The sequence below is a fragment of the Monodelphis domestica genome, chromosome 2 (assembly GCF_027887165.1).
Source record: "Monodelphis domestica isolate mMonDom1 chromosome 2, mMonDom1.pri, whole genome shotgun sequence".
NCBI classification, from domain to species: domain Eukaryota; kingdom Metazoa; phylum Chordata; class Mammalia; order Didelphimorphia; family Didelphidae; genus Monodelphis; species Monodelphis domestica.
This window is the reverse complement of record NC_077228.1, coordinates 313,294,326-313,311,013: the sequence shown is the minus strand read 5'-3', so window position 1 is coordinate 313,311,013 and position 16,688 is coordinate 313,294,326. Positions and strand designations below refer to the sequence as shown.

Here is a 16,688-nt window from a genome sequence, read left to right as displayed (position 1 = left end):
ACCTATTAATTACTCTAGGAAATTTTGAATTATACTTCCTCATCAACTTATTCTCTAGAATTAAGGATATAACTTAAAATTTCTAATTTGGATATATACATTAGATTTGTATTTTATAGAAGTCTTCATAAATTTCATGTTTCTTTTTCCTATCATAGTGCAGTCTCACAGTCATTTATTCAATCAATATTTATTGAGCAGCTATTACATGCATAGTTTTGGGCAATCCAGAAAAGTTTCTTAGGCAGAACCCCTCTTCAAGGAATTCAAAATCCATTTGGGAGGCAAAACCAATATGCCAGATATAGCTGAGAAATTAAAAACAATACCGAAGTTCAATCATAATAGAGATGTCACAAAGACTTTTTTGATGAATTGCCAATTGAGTGTTAGGCAAGGAACAAATTAGAAATTCAGATCAGGGAATTCTATGGGCATGATTAGTTCAGAAACCTCAGGTGAATCATGAACCAATCTTTCATTTTCCTTTCTCTTTTAGCCTTCTGGATCTAAACATGTATTTTAAAAATACTTTCTCTTTTTTTCCAAAAATTGCTATAGTGAAACTATTCCTCTCAAATGGGCCATAAACTATGATAAGCATTCAAGGCCTTGGGCCCTTCAAATACAAGAACTAAAGACATTTTTGTCTATTCTTCCATTCTAGTAACTGTTGGCTAGCTGATATAGGGCAGAAGGCTGATTTAAATCATTTCATTTAGTCTCTCACTTTTGAGACAGTCACAGTTGAGGTAGAGTTCTCATAGCTGCCATACGCTATCCTTTTGCTCCTGATGACATGTATTCTACTAGTCTGCATTTCAAGGAATACTTGTCAGAGGTTCAGCCAAATTTTAGAAAAATATCTAACATCAAATATCAGAGTGAGAATCTGCACACACAATAGGTGACTGACTAGAACAATGAGGCGAATATAGTAAAATTAAATGTAATAGAGATAAGTTTGAAGTTCAGTATGAGTTCAAAAAATCAATTTCACAAGTAGATTGGGGAAAAGCACTGCTGTAACACCACAGTATATAAGGAAATTAAAAAAAAAGATATAGGAGTTTAATGAACTTGAAACTCAATAGGAATCCACATTACACTACAGTATCTAAAATTTAGATGTTGTTTCAGGCCATATTAAAAGAATCAAATTGTACAGTACCAAAGAGTTCTAATCTTCTGCCATAGTAAGACCATTTCTGGAATACTGTCTTCAGTGTTTGGCACCACATTCTAAGAAAGGCATTGTTAAGAAGCTGCATATTCAGATGATGAGAATATTGGAAACCCTTGCTGAATGAAATTTAATTATGGAATTAGGAATATTTTTTGTTGTTGTTGCTGAAAGAACAAGAAGATGAAGTAGACTCCAAAGATTTAGAGAGGTAAAGGGTATTAGAATTCTAGCCTCTTAATTTTACTGATGAGGAACCTGAGAATCAGAGGTCACACACTGAATAAGTGGCAAAATCAGGATTTCAGTTTAGTTTCTCTAATTCTAAATCCAATTATTCTTTATACATGATAACATGAAGGAGTAGAATGTGTGGATGGAATGAGAATTATTTTCCCTCCTCAAAGGGTGGAAACAAGGAACAATGGATAGAATTTGAAGATAGTTCATTTTAAATTAATGTAAAAGAGAAATTAGCCCAGTCTTAAAGTGAAATAGAATAATTCAGAATAAGATTGTCTTTCACATTGGACATCTTTAATAAAAGGCTGGATAACCACTTATTGGAGATTCTTGATCAGGTACAGGTTGAATTAGATACTGAGGTTCTTTGAAGCTATGAAAATGTGTTATGAACTTTGGCCCATGTATATTTTTGAAAAAAAAAGCTTATATATTTCTCTATAGAAATATTTCAAACATTTAATCTTACTAGCTTTGCTTTCTGAATTCTAATTCATTTTCACATATAAATCCTAAGTGGAAACCTCTAGATCTGCACTCAAGTATATCCTTTTATTAAATAAAATTCATTTTAAACTTTCATTTACATTAAAATAAAAGGAATACTAATATTTATTTTCCTTCTTGTGGGTTTTCTTTACTTAGAAAGGCACAAAAATGCAGCTATTTAGTAGAGCCAGAGTATGAAAATGTTACTTTTTAAGATTATTTCATTGAGTACTTGGAGGATTCAAACCAACAAACCTAAATCAACTGTATAACACTGATGTATTTTAAATGATTAGGTACTTAATGGTCTTTATTTTTTATGACTAATCCCATTTATGTATGGAGAATGCTGACATACTCTACATTAAAATGTAGGTAACTAATCAAAGATTTCCTCTTTTAAATATATATGCATCTATATATGTTTAGATATACATACATATATTCATGTATATGTATACACACATGGGTATATAATTACAAATGTTTATAAATATTTAAATAATTCACATAAAATAAAATTATAACTACATGTAAAGGTGCACATGCAAATGTAGATATATGCATATATATATACAAATAAATATTTATACAGAAGCAGAAACATAGAGGTATATATGTGTATCATTGCATATATACTTAGATACATGCATATCTTCATCATTGCATAAAATTTTTTATGAAAATCCTGAAAACAAAAATACATTTAACCTTTATCTAATATGGATTTTCTCATAGAATATTTATGGGATGATTAGTTTCAGTAGCCCTACACTGACATTTTATCATGGCTTGTAAGTGACTCTTGGTTCTTGAAGGCTATATTTGTGTACTGGGAACCTTGATAGGTTGCACCATGCTGAAAGGGCTGTTAGTATAGTTTTGATAAAAACAAACTAACAAAAAAAAATAAAAACACCTTTTGAGAGGAACAGCCTATCTAACGAAGACAAGGTTCATCCCTACTAGGCTAACATGGTGATGAAGTCTCTGTCCATGGCAGCTTATGATTCAGAGAGCTGGGGTACATATTGTTATTTGGTTATCTCAAAACAACAGAATGTTCCTCAGGCCTATTTACCTTTTTTTTTTTTGATTCTGAAGTAATTATCATCCACTGGTGGTAAAGTAAGCATAGAGGACTAAAATTCATGCAATTTTTATGCACCATTTATATTTTAACTTGGCTATTTTTACTGTGAATGTGAGATCCTTTTTGATGATCAATGAGTTGACACATAATTAGATGAACAAAATTATACCAATCTTATTCTTACAATAAGAAAACTACAAGAAAAAAGAAAATTATAGATAAATGGAAAATTGGCTTAAAGGTACTTCTTAGAGTGGAAAAAATAATAGAAAACAATTAGTATCACTAGTTTTATTCTGTACTTAAAAGTAATAAGGAATGAAACTTTTATCTTGGACTTCTCTGAACCTATACTGTTTACAAATTGGATATTTACTTTTCTTCACTCACATTTCTATTATTGAGACTTCATTCCAAGTTCAGGTTTCATAAATTCATGAACATTTAGACACAGTGGTTGTGTCCTTATTGTCTTGACCCTAAGGTCTATGACTGCTGCTGAATTTATGAATTGGGTACCCTCATATTCCTTCTTGTTTTCTTCTATAACAGGGGCTTGGGAAAGGTAATTGGTCCCAGTTCCCTGCTCTCAGCTTCAATTTTGTCTTCTGTGTCCATCTCCTGGTGACTCAATACAGGCACTAGTCTCAATTCTCTTTTTGTCTTCTACTATTACTAAGTAGTGTGAATTGAATTTGTCACTCTGATAATGAAAGTTTCCAACTTTATATCAGAAATTATGTTGATTTCAGGCTTCCTAATAGGCACTAAAACATGTATGCACTGCCCATATGCCTTTGTCCCATCTTAATGTACAGTGTTCTGCTGCTTTGTTCCCTGCTGAGGCTGTGATGGGCCAAGACTTACAGTAAACTGGAGACAAGCCATAATTTACTGGTATTGATTCTGGCTTCAGGCCTCTTGGTGTATCCCTTCAACAATTCCTTCAGGTTTCTGGCTGTCTGGTGTTTCCCTTTGTTTTTATTTATTATTATTTTACCTGGTATTTTCTTTCATCTTTGCTGGAGAATTTTTTAAGAAGTCAGACCTAACTATAACCTTTCATTTTGTCATCTTTTTCAGAAGTTCACAATATCATTTAAAAGAAAAATATTATTCTCTTTTAATTTTCTATAATGTGATTTTCCCTCTATTTGTTCCCATCTAAGAGATATATTTCAAATAAAAATGTTTCTAAAAAAATAAGAGGAAAAAAGAAAAATAATAAATGATTGGCAAATAACATTGAAAAAATTCTGGTTATGTATATTATTTTCTGTACCAGTGGATAACTGATCTATACAAAGATATGTGGTCAGTGAGATTTATGGGGGAAGATGTTCTCATATCTCTACTTTGTGTACATGCCTGTTCTTTGAAATTTTACAATATAGATACTTTTTAAATTTTATTTTTTTTCTGGATTACATGTTGATACCATTTTAAATATTTATTTTGTGACATTTGGCAATTCACATTATCTCCCCTTCTCCTACCCCTTTTCTCTCCCCAAGAAAGCAGGTAATATGACATAGGTTTTACATATATAATCATATAATGTTTCCATATTTATTATGTTGTGAGATAAGATACATATTGCTTACACCAGAGACATTTTCATGGAAGAAACAAAGTGAAAAATGTTTTATTTCATTTTGCATTCAGACTCCATCTGTTCCTTCTGTGGCAGTGAATATACTTTTTTGTCATGGTTTCCTTAGAGTTGTCTTGGTTCCTTGCCTTTCTAATGATAATTAAATTATTTAAAATTGATCATCATACATTATTGTTGTTATGTAATGTTTTCCTGGTTCTGCTCACTTCACTTTATATCTCTTCACATAAAAAGTTACATGTATTTTTATGATTTTGCTTGTCATTTCTTATGGCATAATGCTATTCCATTATAATCATATAGCACAACTTGTTCAGCCATTCTCTGATTGGTGGACATTGCCCCAGTGTCCAGTTCTTTGTTCACAAAAAAGAGCTACTCTGAATATTTTGTATACATATGTTGACAACACTCATTCTTGATGAGATCCTTATTTTTAATATTTCTGTTTACATTAACATAGTCTTTAGGCACATGCTTTTCTTGATCTCCCTAATTTACTTTGAATAAGTTCAAATATATCGTTTTATGCTTCTCTGAATTCTTCAAATTCATTATTTCTTAGAGCATCAAAATGATCCATTACATTTATGCACCACAATTTGATTAGTCATTGCCACTTAATGGGCAATTTATTTTTTTGCCAGTTCTTTACCTCAAAAAGTACTAAAATAAATATTTTAGTATTCATAGAACTTTTTTTAATTGATTATTTCCTTGGGAGTATGGCCAATAGTGTAATCTCTACATAAAAGATTACTTCACAGCTACATCAACAATGTATCATGTTGTTTTCTTAGTATTAGAACTAATTTACTCTCTCGAATAAGATGCATACTTATAAATTTATTTCTGAGATATTATAGGTTCTTTTTTTTAAAGTATTGGCTCTTGAATAAATCAAACTGAATGTTCCAAGAGAAGTATTTTTTTATTGTTTGAAGTAATCCTGGAAATAGTTGGAGGGATTGTGCATGATGAACATTTTTGAAATTATATAGATTTTTCATCAAATAAACTTTGTGGTTCATTGAGAAAAACTGCTCTAAGGATATTGAATCTATCTTACTTTTTCAGATTAGGAGCATTTGTTTACCTTGTTGAATCCATTGTAAGGGGGAAAAGGGGATTACATTATATAAAAAAGGTCAGACAGGATTATATTTATAATAGGGTCACCAGGAGTTTAATTTATTCCAAAGAGATTTATTTACAGTTTATTTAAACAATATAGAAAGAGTGAAGTAAGACAATCAGAGAGAGGATAGGGTAAGATATGTAGCCTAAGCACTAAGTAATTTAATCCCAGCCCCTGGCTCAACCCAGCCAGGCAAAGCCAAGGACCTGGGGAAGTCTCTCTCAAGAGGTAGGTCTCTCCTGAGGCTAATTTTTATCAGAAAATCCAGGAAAGCAGTCAGCTTTTTCATTCACCACATGTCAATCCAAAGGGAGAGATTTAAGGACAGGCTCACCAGGAACAGAGTCTCAGCTCCAGCCAGTAGATTCTTCTCCAGTCTCAACTGCAAAGATTGAAGAACTATCTCTCACACCATCAAAGATGCCCTTTGGGTAATATATTGAAGTTTTCACTAACTTACCAAACAATTTCTTTCTGATATTTTAGATTGATTAATGAACCTCAGTCAGTGAGTTGAGCTTAATGAATGAAGGTGCAACCAGTTACTGAAAAGAGTGACCAGGGTTGTATTGGAGTCAGGTCTTATTTGTAAAGAGCCAGGTTTCATTTATTTCTAGCAATATTTAATTTATTTGTTAAAGTTGGAAGGCCTGATTGGGAGAGGAAAATTTTCAGGATGAAGCAAAGTTTGTTGCCTATGTGACAGTAAGGAGTGAATAGCATTTTGTTAGGACTTTGTGGCAGGAGCATTAAAGGGGTGGAAATAAGAAACTAGAATGTAGAATTGGAGAATGGGGTTTGGATGATTTCTTAGAGAGGTTCAGAAACACTCAGATGTATAGAATCTAGTCAAGTGTGAGAAGGTTCATCGTGGAATTGAAGATGCTAGTCTTCATAGAGGAAGTTAGAGAACAGGCAAGAGACAATCATACCACCAGATGGAAGATAGCTAGTTGGGAAACCCCATTTTACTACTCTATTTTAATCCCCTTCCTTTAGAAAGCTAGAAATTAGTTAGGAGACAGCCCAGCATGAGAGGGAAGTCCTATTCTCATCTACTTCTCTTTTCCCTCAAGGGGCATGTACAAGAAATGAAAGACCTGAGGTCAAAGACAATGTTTTGTCCTGGAGGCTTTCCACCCTCCTACCTTCCTACTGCCTTACAGGGAAATTAGGGAGGTAGCAGAAGGATAATTTGATGTTCTAATCTTCTTTAATTATAAAGAAAATCAATCTGGGTGGCATATTTTTATCATGATAACATACAGTGCTTAACTATGGGATTGAAAAGCTATGTAATTTAAAAGTTTACATTGACAGTGGAGGAAAACAAAACCAAAATACAAAGCCCTCTTATACTCTTACAAATAGCTTATGTAATGTAGGGAATAAACTAAAGATGAAGATAAAACAATTGAAGAAGCACAAAGATAAATATGTTCAGATAATTGAGAGAAGGAAAAAAAGACTAGAAAAGAAAAGTAGAGAAAAATGGGAGAGGAAATATATTTCTCTTCCTATTATACAACCTAAATATTGATATATTGTGTGAATCCTTCCCATTCTTTTAATGGGAAATAGGGAAAATTTCATTTACAATGATGTTTGAACATATTCTAAATGCATGTGGCTAAAATTCATAAATTTGTCAAAAAAGTATCAGCACATATTTTAACAAGCTTGATGGTTTTTCAAGTTTCTTTACCTTCAGATATTTAAAATAAAAAATGAGCCCTCCTACCACATATCTACAGATGCATAAACATATGGAATGTTTTCCTTCTATAAAGACTAGGAATATTGATAGATAAACAGATATTAGCCAATCTGCTAGATGTGAGGTGGCACCTCAGAGTTGTTTTGATTTTCATTTCTCTAATTATGATACATTTAGAATAATTTTTCATTTGCTCATTGATAGTTTTTATTTCTTTATCTGAAAACTGCCTATTCATGTCCCATGCCCATTTATAAATTGGGGAATAGTTTGATTTTTTGTGCAATTGATTTAGCAACTCATAGATTTGAGAAATTAAATCTTTGTCAGAGGTTTTTGTTGTAATATTTCCCAATTTGTTGCTTCCCTCACCTATAGTTTTCTTAACACTGACCACCTATATTTTGTTATTTTTCATTTTTAAACTGTCTTCTAAATTTCTTTCATAAACATGTCATTTTACCCATATAAGAATTACATCAGGATATAGAAACTGAAACTTAATGAGGTGAAATCTTTTACTAAAAGCCACATTTTAATTTACAGAAGTAGGACTAGAATCCTTTTCTTCTTTTTAAATTTTTATCTAGTATATTGTCTATTATTCTGTGCTTCACTGATTTCATTAATTATTTTCTACTCTGAATAATTTTACTGAGGACTTTGAAATACAATTGATTAGAGTAATCACTAGGATAAAATAAAATTTCATTATTCTGGACTTCATAATCTGGTCTCAAATGATGTTTCTGACTATATTTTGCATTATTCTATTTGTTACATTATATATAAATACATATAAGTATATATGTTCAAGCTAAAAAGGCCTGTTTTTTCATCATTATCATAGAGTGTAAACCATATAGGTATATAGGTTCTGGAGTCAGATTTGGGTTGAAACCCTCTCTCTAATATTTATTACCTATGTGATCTTGGGCAAGTTCAGTCTTCTGGCCTGTTTCCTCATCTTTAGAATAAAATAATTTGACTTGACGGCCTCTTAGATTTCTTTCAACTTTAAAACATTAGTCCTATCATACTCATCACCAAGGATATAATAACAGCAGAAAAACCTATTGACTACACACAAAGTGGTATGATATGATAGAAAGGGTACTGTAGTAGATCTAAATTGTAATTCTGGTTCTGCCACTAACTAGTCATAATATCTTAAGCCTATCCCTAGCCTTCAGTTATTTTTTCTGTAAAATAATGGATCCAGAAATTTACAATTTTTTACAGCTCTGATAGATTATAATTCTGAGATTCTATGTTGAGATGTGACAACTTCTTGGAATTCATTGTGGCAGAGATGGAAACAGACAAGAGGAAAATAAATTACAATTCTAGAAATAAAACTTTACAAGTCACATTTTGTGTTTTTAAATTTTTCTTCTAATATTGCCTTTAAAATAAGTATTCAAAAAAGACAACCATTAGAGTATTACCTCTATTATTAAAAACACAATCATATTCCAATTTTAATCTTCAGTTTGGAAGAGCTACTCAAATATGATATTTATTTATATTCTGAATTAGATATGTAAAATGGATTCAAAATTTAAAGTGTTAAATGTTATTTTTACTTTTGATGATAAAGAGTTTTATTTTTCTATTAGGATGAATTATTTTAGGATTCACTAATGTTTTCTCACCAAGTGAATTTTTGTTCTTATAAAAATTTTAATCAATTATGCATTTTGGGAGTTTTGGAAAAAGTAAAGTGATTTTGGCTTCATTTCATGGATATGTAATCTCTGTGTTTCATTGTATATATAAATATCTTCAGTGTTATCAGCTGTCAGGTATAGAAAAATTATAAACTCATTTTAAAAAGTAGTCAATAATGCCTAATAGGCATCTTGTAGCAAGAGAACTAATCCTGACATAACTGGGAATTAGATGAAACATTCTGGGTTTCCTCTCTCTATCCTTAGCCCCATATACTTTCATCTTAAAATGTATTTTTATTTATTTCATTAAATATTACCCAATTTCATGAAAAAATTAACATTCCCTTTTTTTTATTCAGGGTTCCAAATTCTTTCCCTTTATCCCTCCCAACCATCTCCTACCCCTTGAGAAGACATATAATTTGCTATCAATTATACATGCAAAGGCATGCAAAGCATATTTGCATATGAATCATGTTCGATAAGAAAACAGGTCAAAATAAGAAAAATAATATTCTTCAATTTACATTAAAAGTTCATCAGTGAGACTCTCTCTAGAGATGGATAGCCTTTTCATAATGAGTCCTTTGGAATTGGCTTGGATCATTGTCTTGGAGAGAATAACTAAGTCATTCACTGCTGATTATCTGTACAATATTGCTATTACTGTGTACAATATTCTCGTTTTGTTCTCTGCTTTTTTATCAGTTTTTCTGAAACCATCTTGCTCATTGTTTCTTATAGTATGATAGTATTCCATCACAATCATCTACACTTGAATCCCGTCAATTTCTAATTGTTTTCTACCACAAAAGAGCTGCTATGAATATTTATATACAAATAGAGCATTTCTCCTTTTACTTAATCTCTTTGGGTTTCAGACATAGTAATGCCCTTCACACATAAGTTCCAGAATGGCTGAACTAATTCACAACTCTGCCAACAGTGCATTGGTGTCCCATTTTTTTTCACATTTCCTCCAATATTTATCATTTTCTGTTCCTGTCATGTTACCCAATCTGATAAGTGTGAAGTGGTACCTCAGAGTTATTTCAATTTGCATTTTTCTAATCAGTAATAATTTTGAGCATATTTTCATTACTCTTGATAGCTTTGAGTTTTTCTTTTTGACTACTTGTTTATATGACCATCTACCAATTGGAGAATCCATACACTTTTTTGCTTTACTCTACGACATCCCTACCCAATGATCTCATTCTAGATGCCAATGAAATTACAGTTAGGGAAGTTTCTCAGATAAGTTCTCTTTGGTACTCTCATCCTTCATGAAAACTTTATTTTGTGCTATAATTCTTTAAGGCCTTCTGCATGCTTTCAAAGCTACCATGCTAATCATGTCCGTATTCTAAATAGAAGAGACCCAGTATGCAGTATATTTTTTATTCCAAAATATGAAAATTTTAGTAATAAATAAAACTCTTTAATGATACTTAAAGAAAAAGGACTTTTCTCTCTTCTCAGATCAATTTCAGGGAAATATTTAAAAAATTAGATTCAAAGTTGTAAATAAAATTCAATACTTCACCTAAATCAGAGCATATGAAACCTTACATTAAAATCTCCCTCAATATCATAATTTCAGAATTATCATATAACAATTAGGTACCAAGTTTCTTTTTCCTACTCATACTTTTTAAATAAGGAATCTTAGTTCTATAAATGTTTAACCTTGTACAATGTTTTCTAAGGAAAGATGTTAAATGAACAACATGAGGATGTATGATAGAATATCTTTATTTTCTTTTAAATAAAATAAACAAACATTGAACTGTAAATTAAAAAAAAAACTGGGATTTTTTCTGTCTGTTTTTAATTCAGGCACAAAATGTGAAGTAAATATAAATGAATGTTTATCAGAACCATGCCTCAATGATGGAATATGTGCTGATGGCATCAGCTATTACACATGCTACTGCAAGGATGGGTTCATTGGCACTCACTGTGAAACTAATGCAGATGCCTGTTTGTCGGATCCTTGTCTCCATGGAAGGTGGCTATTTTTATTTTTTTCTATTATTAACTCTTGAGGAAGTATATTTAGCTGGCAATGTTTTAGATTTAATGCCAAGGGAAAGTTGATAAAGATAATTTTAATTATGCTCTGCCATAAAATAAGAGCTCAAGCACAGTTAAGATGACAGATGCTGCCTGTTTTAGTTAATGGAATATACTGATACATTAGCTCTCCTCTTCTTTTATTTCTGTTCATTAGCATGAAGTCATTTTCAATAAATGTAGATTAATTAGGCTTTAATTTCTTTTAAAGAGACTTTTCCACACATAATGCAAGAAGGTAGAATGAATCTAGCATATATTTTTGTTTTGTTCTTATTAGGTTCTCTCTCTACATTCTTATTACTCTGTATCAAATAACATATGCCTAAACAAACTCCTATTCTGTCCTTTTAATGTACCAAAAAGAGCTTGATAAGAGAGATCTCTCTATCCTTGGTGGGAAGACTTAAGGAGGTCTCAAGTCCAGTGGATGTGTTCATTCAATGTTAGAGGAGAGATGGGAGTGCCATCCCTCTGAAGGGATTGGAGTAACTGCCAAAGAGACCTCCTGGAACATTTGAATGTTCACATCTTCATACTCCATACCCTAAAGCTATTCACAAATATGTACCATGCTCTAAGTATAGTGTAGCATTTTTAAATTATGCAACCATAACACCTTCTTTGATAGATTTTCAAAGAGAGTGGGATCCATGTGGCTCACTGCTAACTTCCATAACTTTCATGACTTTCCTAGTTTTTCTATATATTACTTTAAATCTATTAATACATTTCCTGTCTTCCTACTTCATAAGGAATAAGGCAGGGTGAATGTTAGCTAATTATTTAGGTAACACTAACAAAATGTATGTAGTTCCTACTTCATACTAGCCAGTATGCTGAATACATTACAAATAAATTCTTTTAAACCTCACAAAATCTTTGGCAAGGAGGTGCCATTATCTTCATTTAATATATAAGGAATCTGGGTCATAAAGAGTTTAAGTGACTAAGGATCCTAAGGTTACAAAGATTGAGGTTTCATATGAACTCAGGACTTCTTTAGTCCAGATCTGGTGCACTATTCACTGTGTCACCTATTACCAAATGACTAGAGGTAAATAAAAAGACTCTGAAGTGGATAGAAGTCTTAATACTATCTAGAGAAAACAAAAGAATGGAGCAAGGCATCTTTCCAGACCTAGAGCAGAAAAGGAAAATGGAGACCAGTTAGGGTAATTGCTAAAACTTAAATTTTAATATTGAGTTAATAATGAGATAGTGATACTAATGGAAGACTTTGTTCTATGTTCCAGATGTATAGATTTCATTGATGGATATGAATGTTCTTGTGAAGCTGGATGGACAAGCTCAAGATGTGAGATCAATATAAATGTAGGTTTTTAAATTAATTAATGTTTTCATAAGAAATGGGGGAAAGAGTCACTTGGAACTAATTAAAATCCACTAGCATTGGCCCATTACTTAATTTATTAAGTATAAATAATATTGCTTTTAAAGTCCTTCACTAATCTATCTTTCTATCAGCATCCTATGAATTCTTCAAAGCCACTCATCTGTTCTCTATTTTTTCCTCTTATAACTTGGTTTAATTTCCCAATATTCCTGAGATGTAGAAGGTCACTTGTATCCCCTATCTACTTAGGTTCTTCTAATATGTTTCAGAATCTAACTTCCTTAATGAAGTATTCATACTTTTAGCCAGTATCTAAAATGATCAAGAATTGGCCACCACACAGCTAGAAAAAACATCTTTTATTTTTATAGATAGTCCTAATGTGTAACCACTGTGCTATATACTAGAAATAAAAAGATGAAAACAATACTGCCCTTATTCTCATTGATCTTTTAACATAAATTTATAAATTTATATATAATGTAACATTTATAATTAATGAATTAATATATGATATGAATACATGCATACACATATATTTACACATAGATCATGCTCTATATATACGGAAAAAGGTAAAAATATAACTACCATCAATTTAAACAAATATATAATATAGCAGATTGGGCAGTTGGTGATGCAGTGGATAGAGCACTGGACCTGGAGTCAGGAAGACCTGATTTAAAATCTGACCTCAGACAATTACTAACCATGTGACCATGCTGAAGTCACTTAACCCTATTTGTCTGTTTCCCCATCTGTACAGTAAGGTGGAGAAGGAAATGGCAAACAATGTTAATGTCTTTGCCAGGAAAACCAGGAACAGGTTCAAGAAGAGTTAGAGAGTACTGAACAACTGAACAACACGTAGTACATAGAGTAACATATCCATCGGAGTCAAGAAGTTTTCAGTTTTAATTCTGCCACACATTAGGACTGTCATCTTGGGAAATGCACTTAACTTCTCTGGACCTCAAAGAGTTATTATGAATATCAAATGAAATGGCATATAAAGTGCTTAAAAAACTTGAAAGTTCTATCAAAATGCTGGCTATTATTTTTTTAGGAATTAGTTTCATAACATCTATAGTAGGAATCCAAACACATCATGAGAAATTAGTTGAAAAGGACAAAAAGAAATATCAAAATTTCAAATGTTTCTATTTTCTATTAATACTGTATTACAGCATGGAGAGAGGAAGATAGAGAATGAATAAGTCTGTGTGTTTTTTGAGGGAATCAGGTCCAGCTATACTTGGTTATGTGCTAATTATGAAATAGGAGATGCTGCCATAGAAACCACATCATTTCTCTTGGATTTGAAGGGAACTTTGGAGAATAAATATAACATAGCATCCAATTTGTTTCTCTCAAATATCAAAAGATAACAGTAACAAAGGTATTAAAATGAAAGAAAAGGCAATGATGAAAAGATAATTATATATCCCAAAGATCTATTAAAATCCAATTAAATATGTATGGAAACATTTTCTTGTTCTAATCTTCAGTTTCCAGATATTCCATTTAAAACCATTATGAATTCTAAACATATTTGAAGTCATTTGGTTGGAGATATCACCACCACTACCCCACTATCCTCTGGGGAAAATAAAGAATTGGACATTTTTAGCTTAACTGCCAAGAAAACATCAGCAGAGGTCATACAAAATTCTAAATGGGAACAAATGTTCCAATGCAAAAAGACACTAGCTGTGCACTCATTTCATTAATCATATAGAACATGACACAGAAGAACCTGGAAAAAGCTGGCCATTCTTATGAGGAGCTAATGGCCCGATTAAGTAAGTTCTGCTGACTAGTTCATTCAGAATCAAACTCTCTCTTCCACCTCTGCTTTCAACTTCACACGAGTATCATTTATCTGCTAAAGCTACCAAAGTGTAGTTTTAGAAGTACTGAAAAGTTTTCTAACTGTGGAAAAATCCTCAGGTTTTTTGGGGTGTTGGGAAATTCAGGGAACTGAAGTTACAACTTATGTATGAGAATCTAATTTCCAGAAATAATTAATTTTCATGTTCTTGCACTTTTCAACTCATCTAGTTAAGCAAGTATTATATGTCAGATGACAAATTATATGTCAGATGTGGCACAGTATCTAGATAGGCACAGCCTATCTAATCTAGTCTGAGATAATTACTAGGTTTTTCTATAAAGGGTCAAAGAGACCATCTTAAAGATTTCCTTGGTTTAGAGAACTAGGGCTTTCATTGTTATCATTGCTTATATTCCCATTAAAGCAAAAGAAAGCTCTAGGCATGGTTTGTGCAGAAGAAATTTAGCAGAATCACCATTTTCTGGGAGAGTACCTTTTTAACCTAACATATCTTACTGCCAGGGCGAACATAAAGGTGGAAGAGAACAGGTATGAATTCCAATTAATAAATATATCATATTTAATTTCATAAATAAATTTGTTTCCCATTTTTATGGTCCATGAATATTTCATGGCATTCCAGTCCCAAATTTCAAACACTGGCCTCTCCTGATTTAAAACTGGTCCAGAATAAATGGAGATTGGCAGAAAAATTTACCCTAATTATATGGCTTGGAATCCTGCTTTGTAGTGGCATTGTTGACTGAACAGGCCAGAATGAATAGGAAGGAATTTCTAGGACCTTTTCATAGTCTCTATCAGAAGCATCATCTTTTCAGCTGAAAGGTCAATTAGGTGCTAAAAAACCTATAAATTAATAGTGAAGATAAAAGAATCAGGTTTAATTTTTCCCTCTCTTATTTACAGCCCATGATTCACACTAGGATAAAAACCATGCATGATTTTAACCTACATGGACATGAAAACATGAAGATAATAATTTCTATAATGCCACAGAATGTCATTTGCTCAAGTGAAGCAATGAATCTATGATAAATTAATGTCACTGATTTTCTATGCTGATATTCTCTAGCTACTCACTGAACATTCCTCTCTTTCAGTCTTGCATACTCTCCTCCATATTATATGTTCCAAAACAGGGTGAATTTATCCAAGATGGACTGCCTTAATGATTCAAGAATGCCCTTAACTTCAGTCTTCTTTCTAGCTCCCTGATTCCCACCACTTGAAGGCTTGTATTTATTTTCTATTATTGAATAAAATTTGTGAGTGGTAGTATGGAAAGTATTTTGTTACATTAAAGTTAGAAGTAAAGCAAAGTTTTAGAAACAATGATGAAAAAAGAATGACTTCCTCTTTGATATATGGAACAAGGAAAGATCAAGAACTTTAAATGACAATTTGATTTTCTCTGAAAGAAATTGCCTTTGAATTTCCCATTAAGCCATCTAATTAATTTAGTAAAAAATATTCTTCCTAAACCCAAGAGACAGAACTTTTGGCAGCCTAGAAACTATCCCCATCCTCCTATGGGATATATAATTCAATTAGTTTATGTAATGCACTCTAATAAATCATTCTATATATGCCCAACTGTAGTACTGATAGAAAAACATTGTTCTCATACAACTCCCCATAGAATTACCCATTCCCATTCGATAAAAATAACTGCAGTACCTGCATGTAATCTACAAAGTAACCTTGATCATGCTCAAAGAGTTTACCTTTTCAGCAAAGTAAAACAAATATGTAAAAAACAAGTATCTCATTTTTAGAAGTCTAAGTCATTTAGCTTAGCCACTTGGGTAAATGTAACAAAAGATCACATCTGGGCTCTAGGCTTGACTTGGGTTTCCAGACTCAAGGGCAAAATCCATTTCTTTTTGAAAATGACACTAATTAAACTCTCTGGTAATTTTGACAAACTGTTAATTCACCACTGCTTTACATGATCAGAATGCAATGGCTTGCACATTAGCCTTGTCAGAATGATTTGTTATTGTTGTGTTAACACTTTGAAAAAGTCACTAACTGTTTGTAAGCATAAATACTATCAATTAATGGTAGTTCTAGAAAATTATCACTTCTCAGGTTATTATGATGCCAAAGGGATATTACATGTTTGTATGTGGTAATTAGCATTATGTATATAATTACTTGAGATGCCAGAGTGCAAGAGATTCAAATTAGGTAACTTTCACTAAGAAATACGGAGTAGGCAATATTTTTTCTTGAGTTAGCAAAGAAAA

The 16,688-nt window shown here is 31.9% G+C and overlaps 1 protein-coding gene across 2 annotated transcripts in view; it reads left to right on the top strand.

Annotated features, from left to right (window-relative positions):
* Positions 1–16,688, top strand: part of EYS (eyes shut homolog) — a 743,667-nt gene that overhangs the window by 719,502 nt on the left and 7,477 nt on the right. Inside the window, exons 13-14 of one of the 2 annotated variants that reach the window (XM_056818439.1) lie at positions 10,991–11,162; positions 12,484–12,562. In XM_056818439.1, coding sequence (XP_056674417.1) covers positions 10,991–11,162; positions 12,484–12,562 — 251 coding nt within the window. Of the gene's footprint in view, positions 1–10,990; positions 11,163–12,483; positions 12,563–16,688 lie in introns of those variants that run through there. The other variant, XR_008916582.1, reaches the window with a different exon arrangement.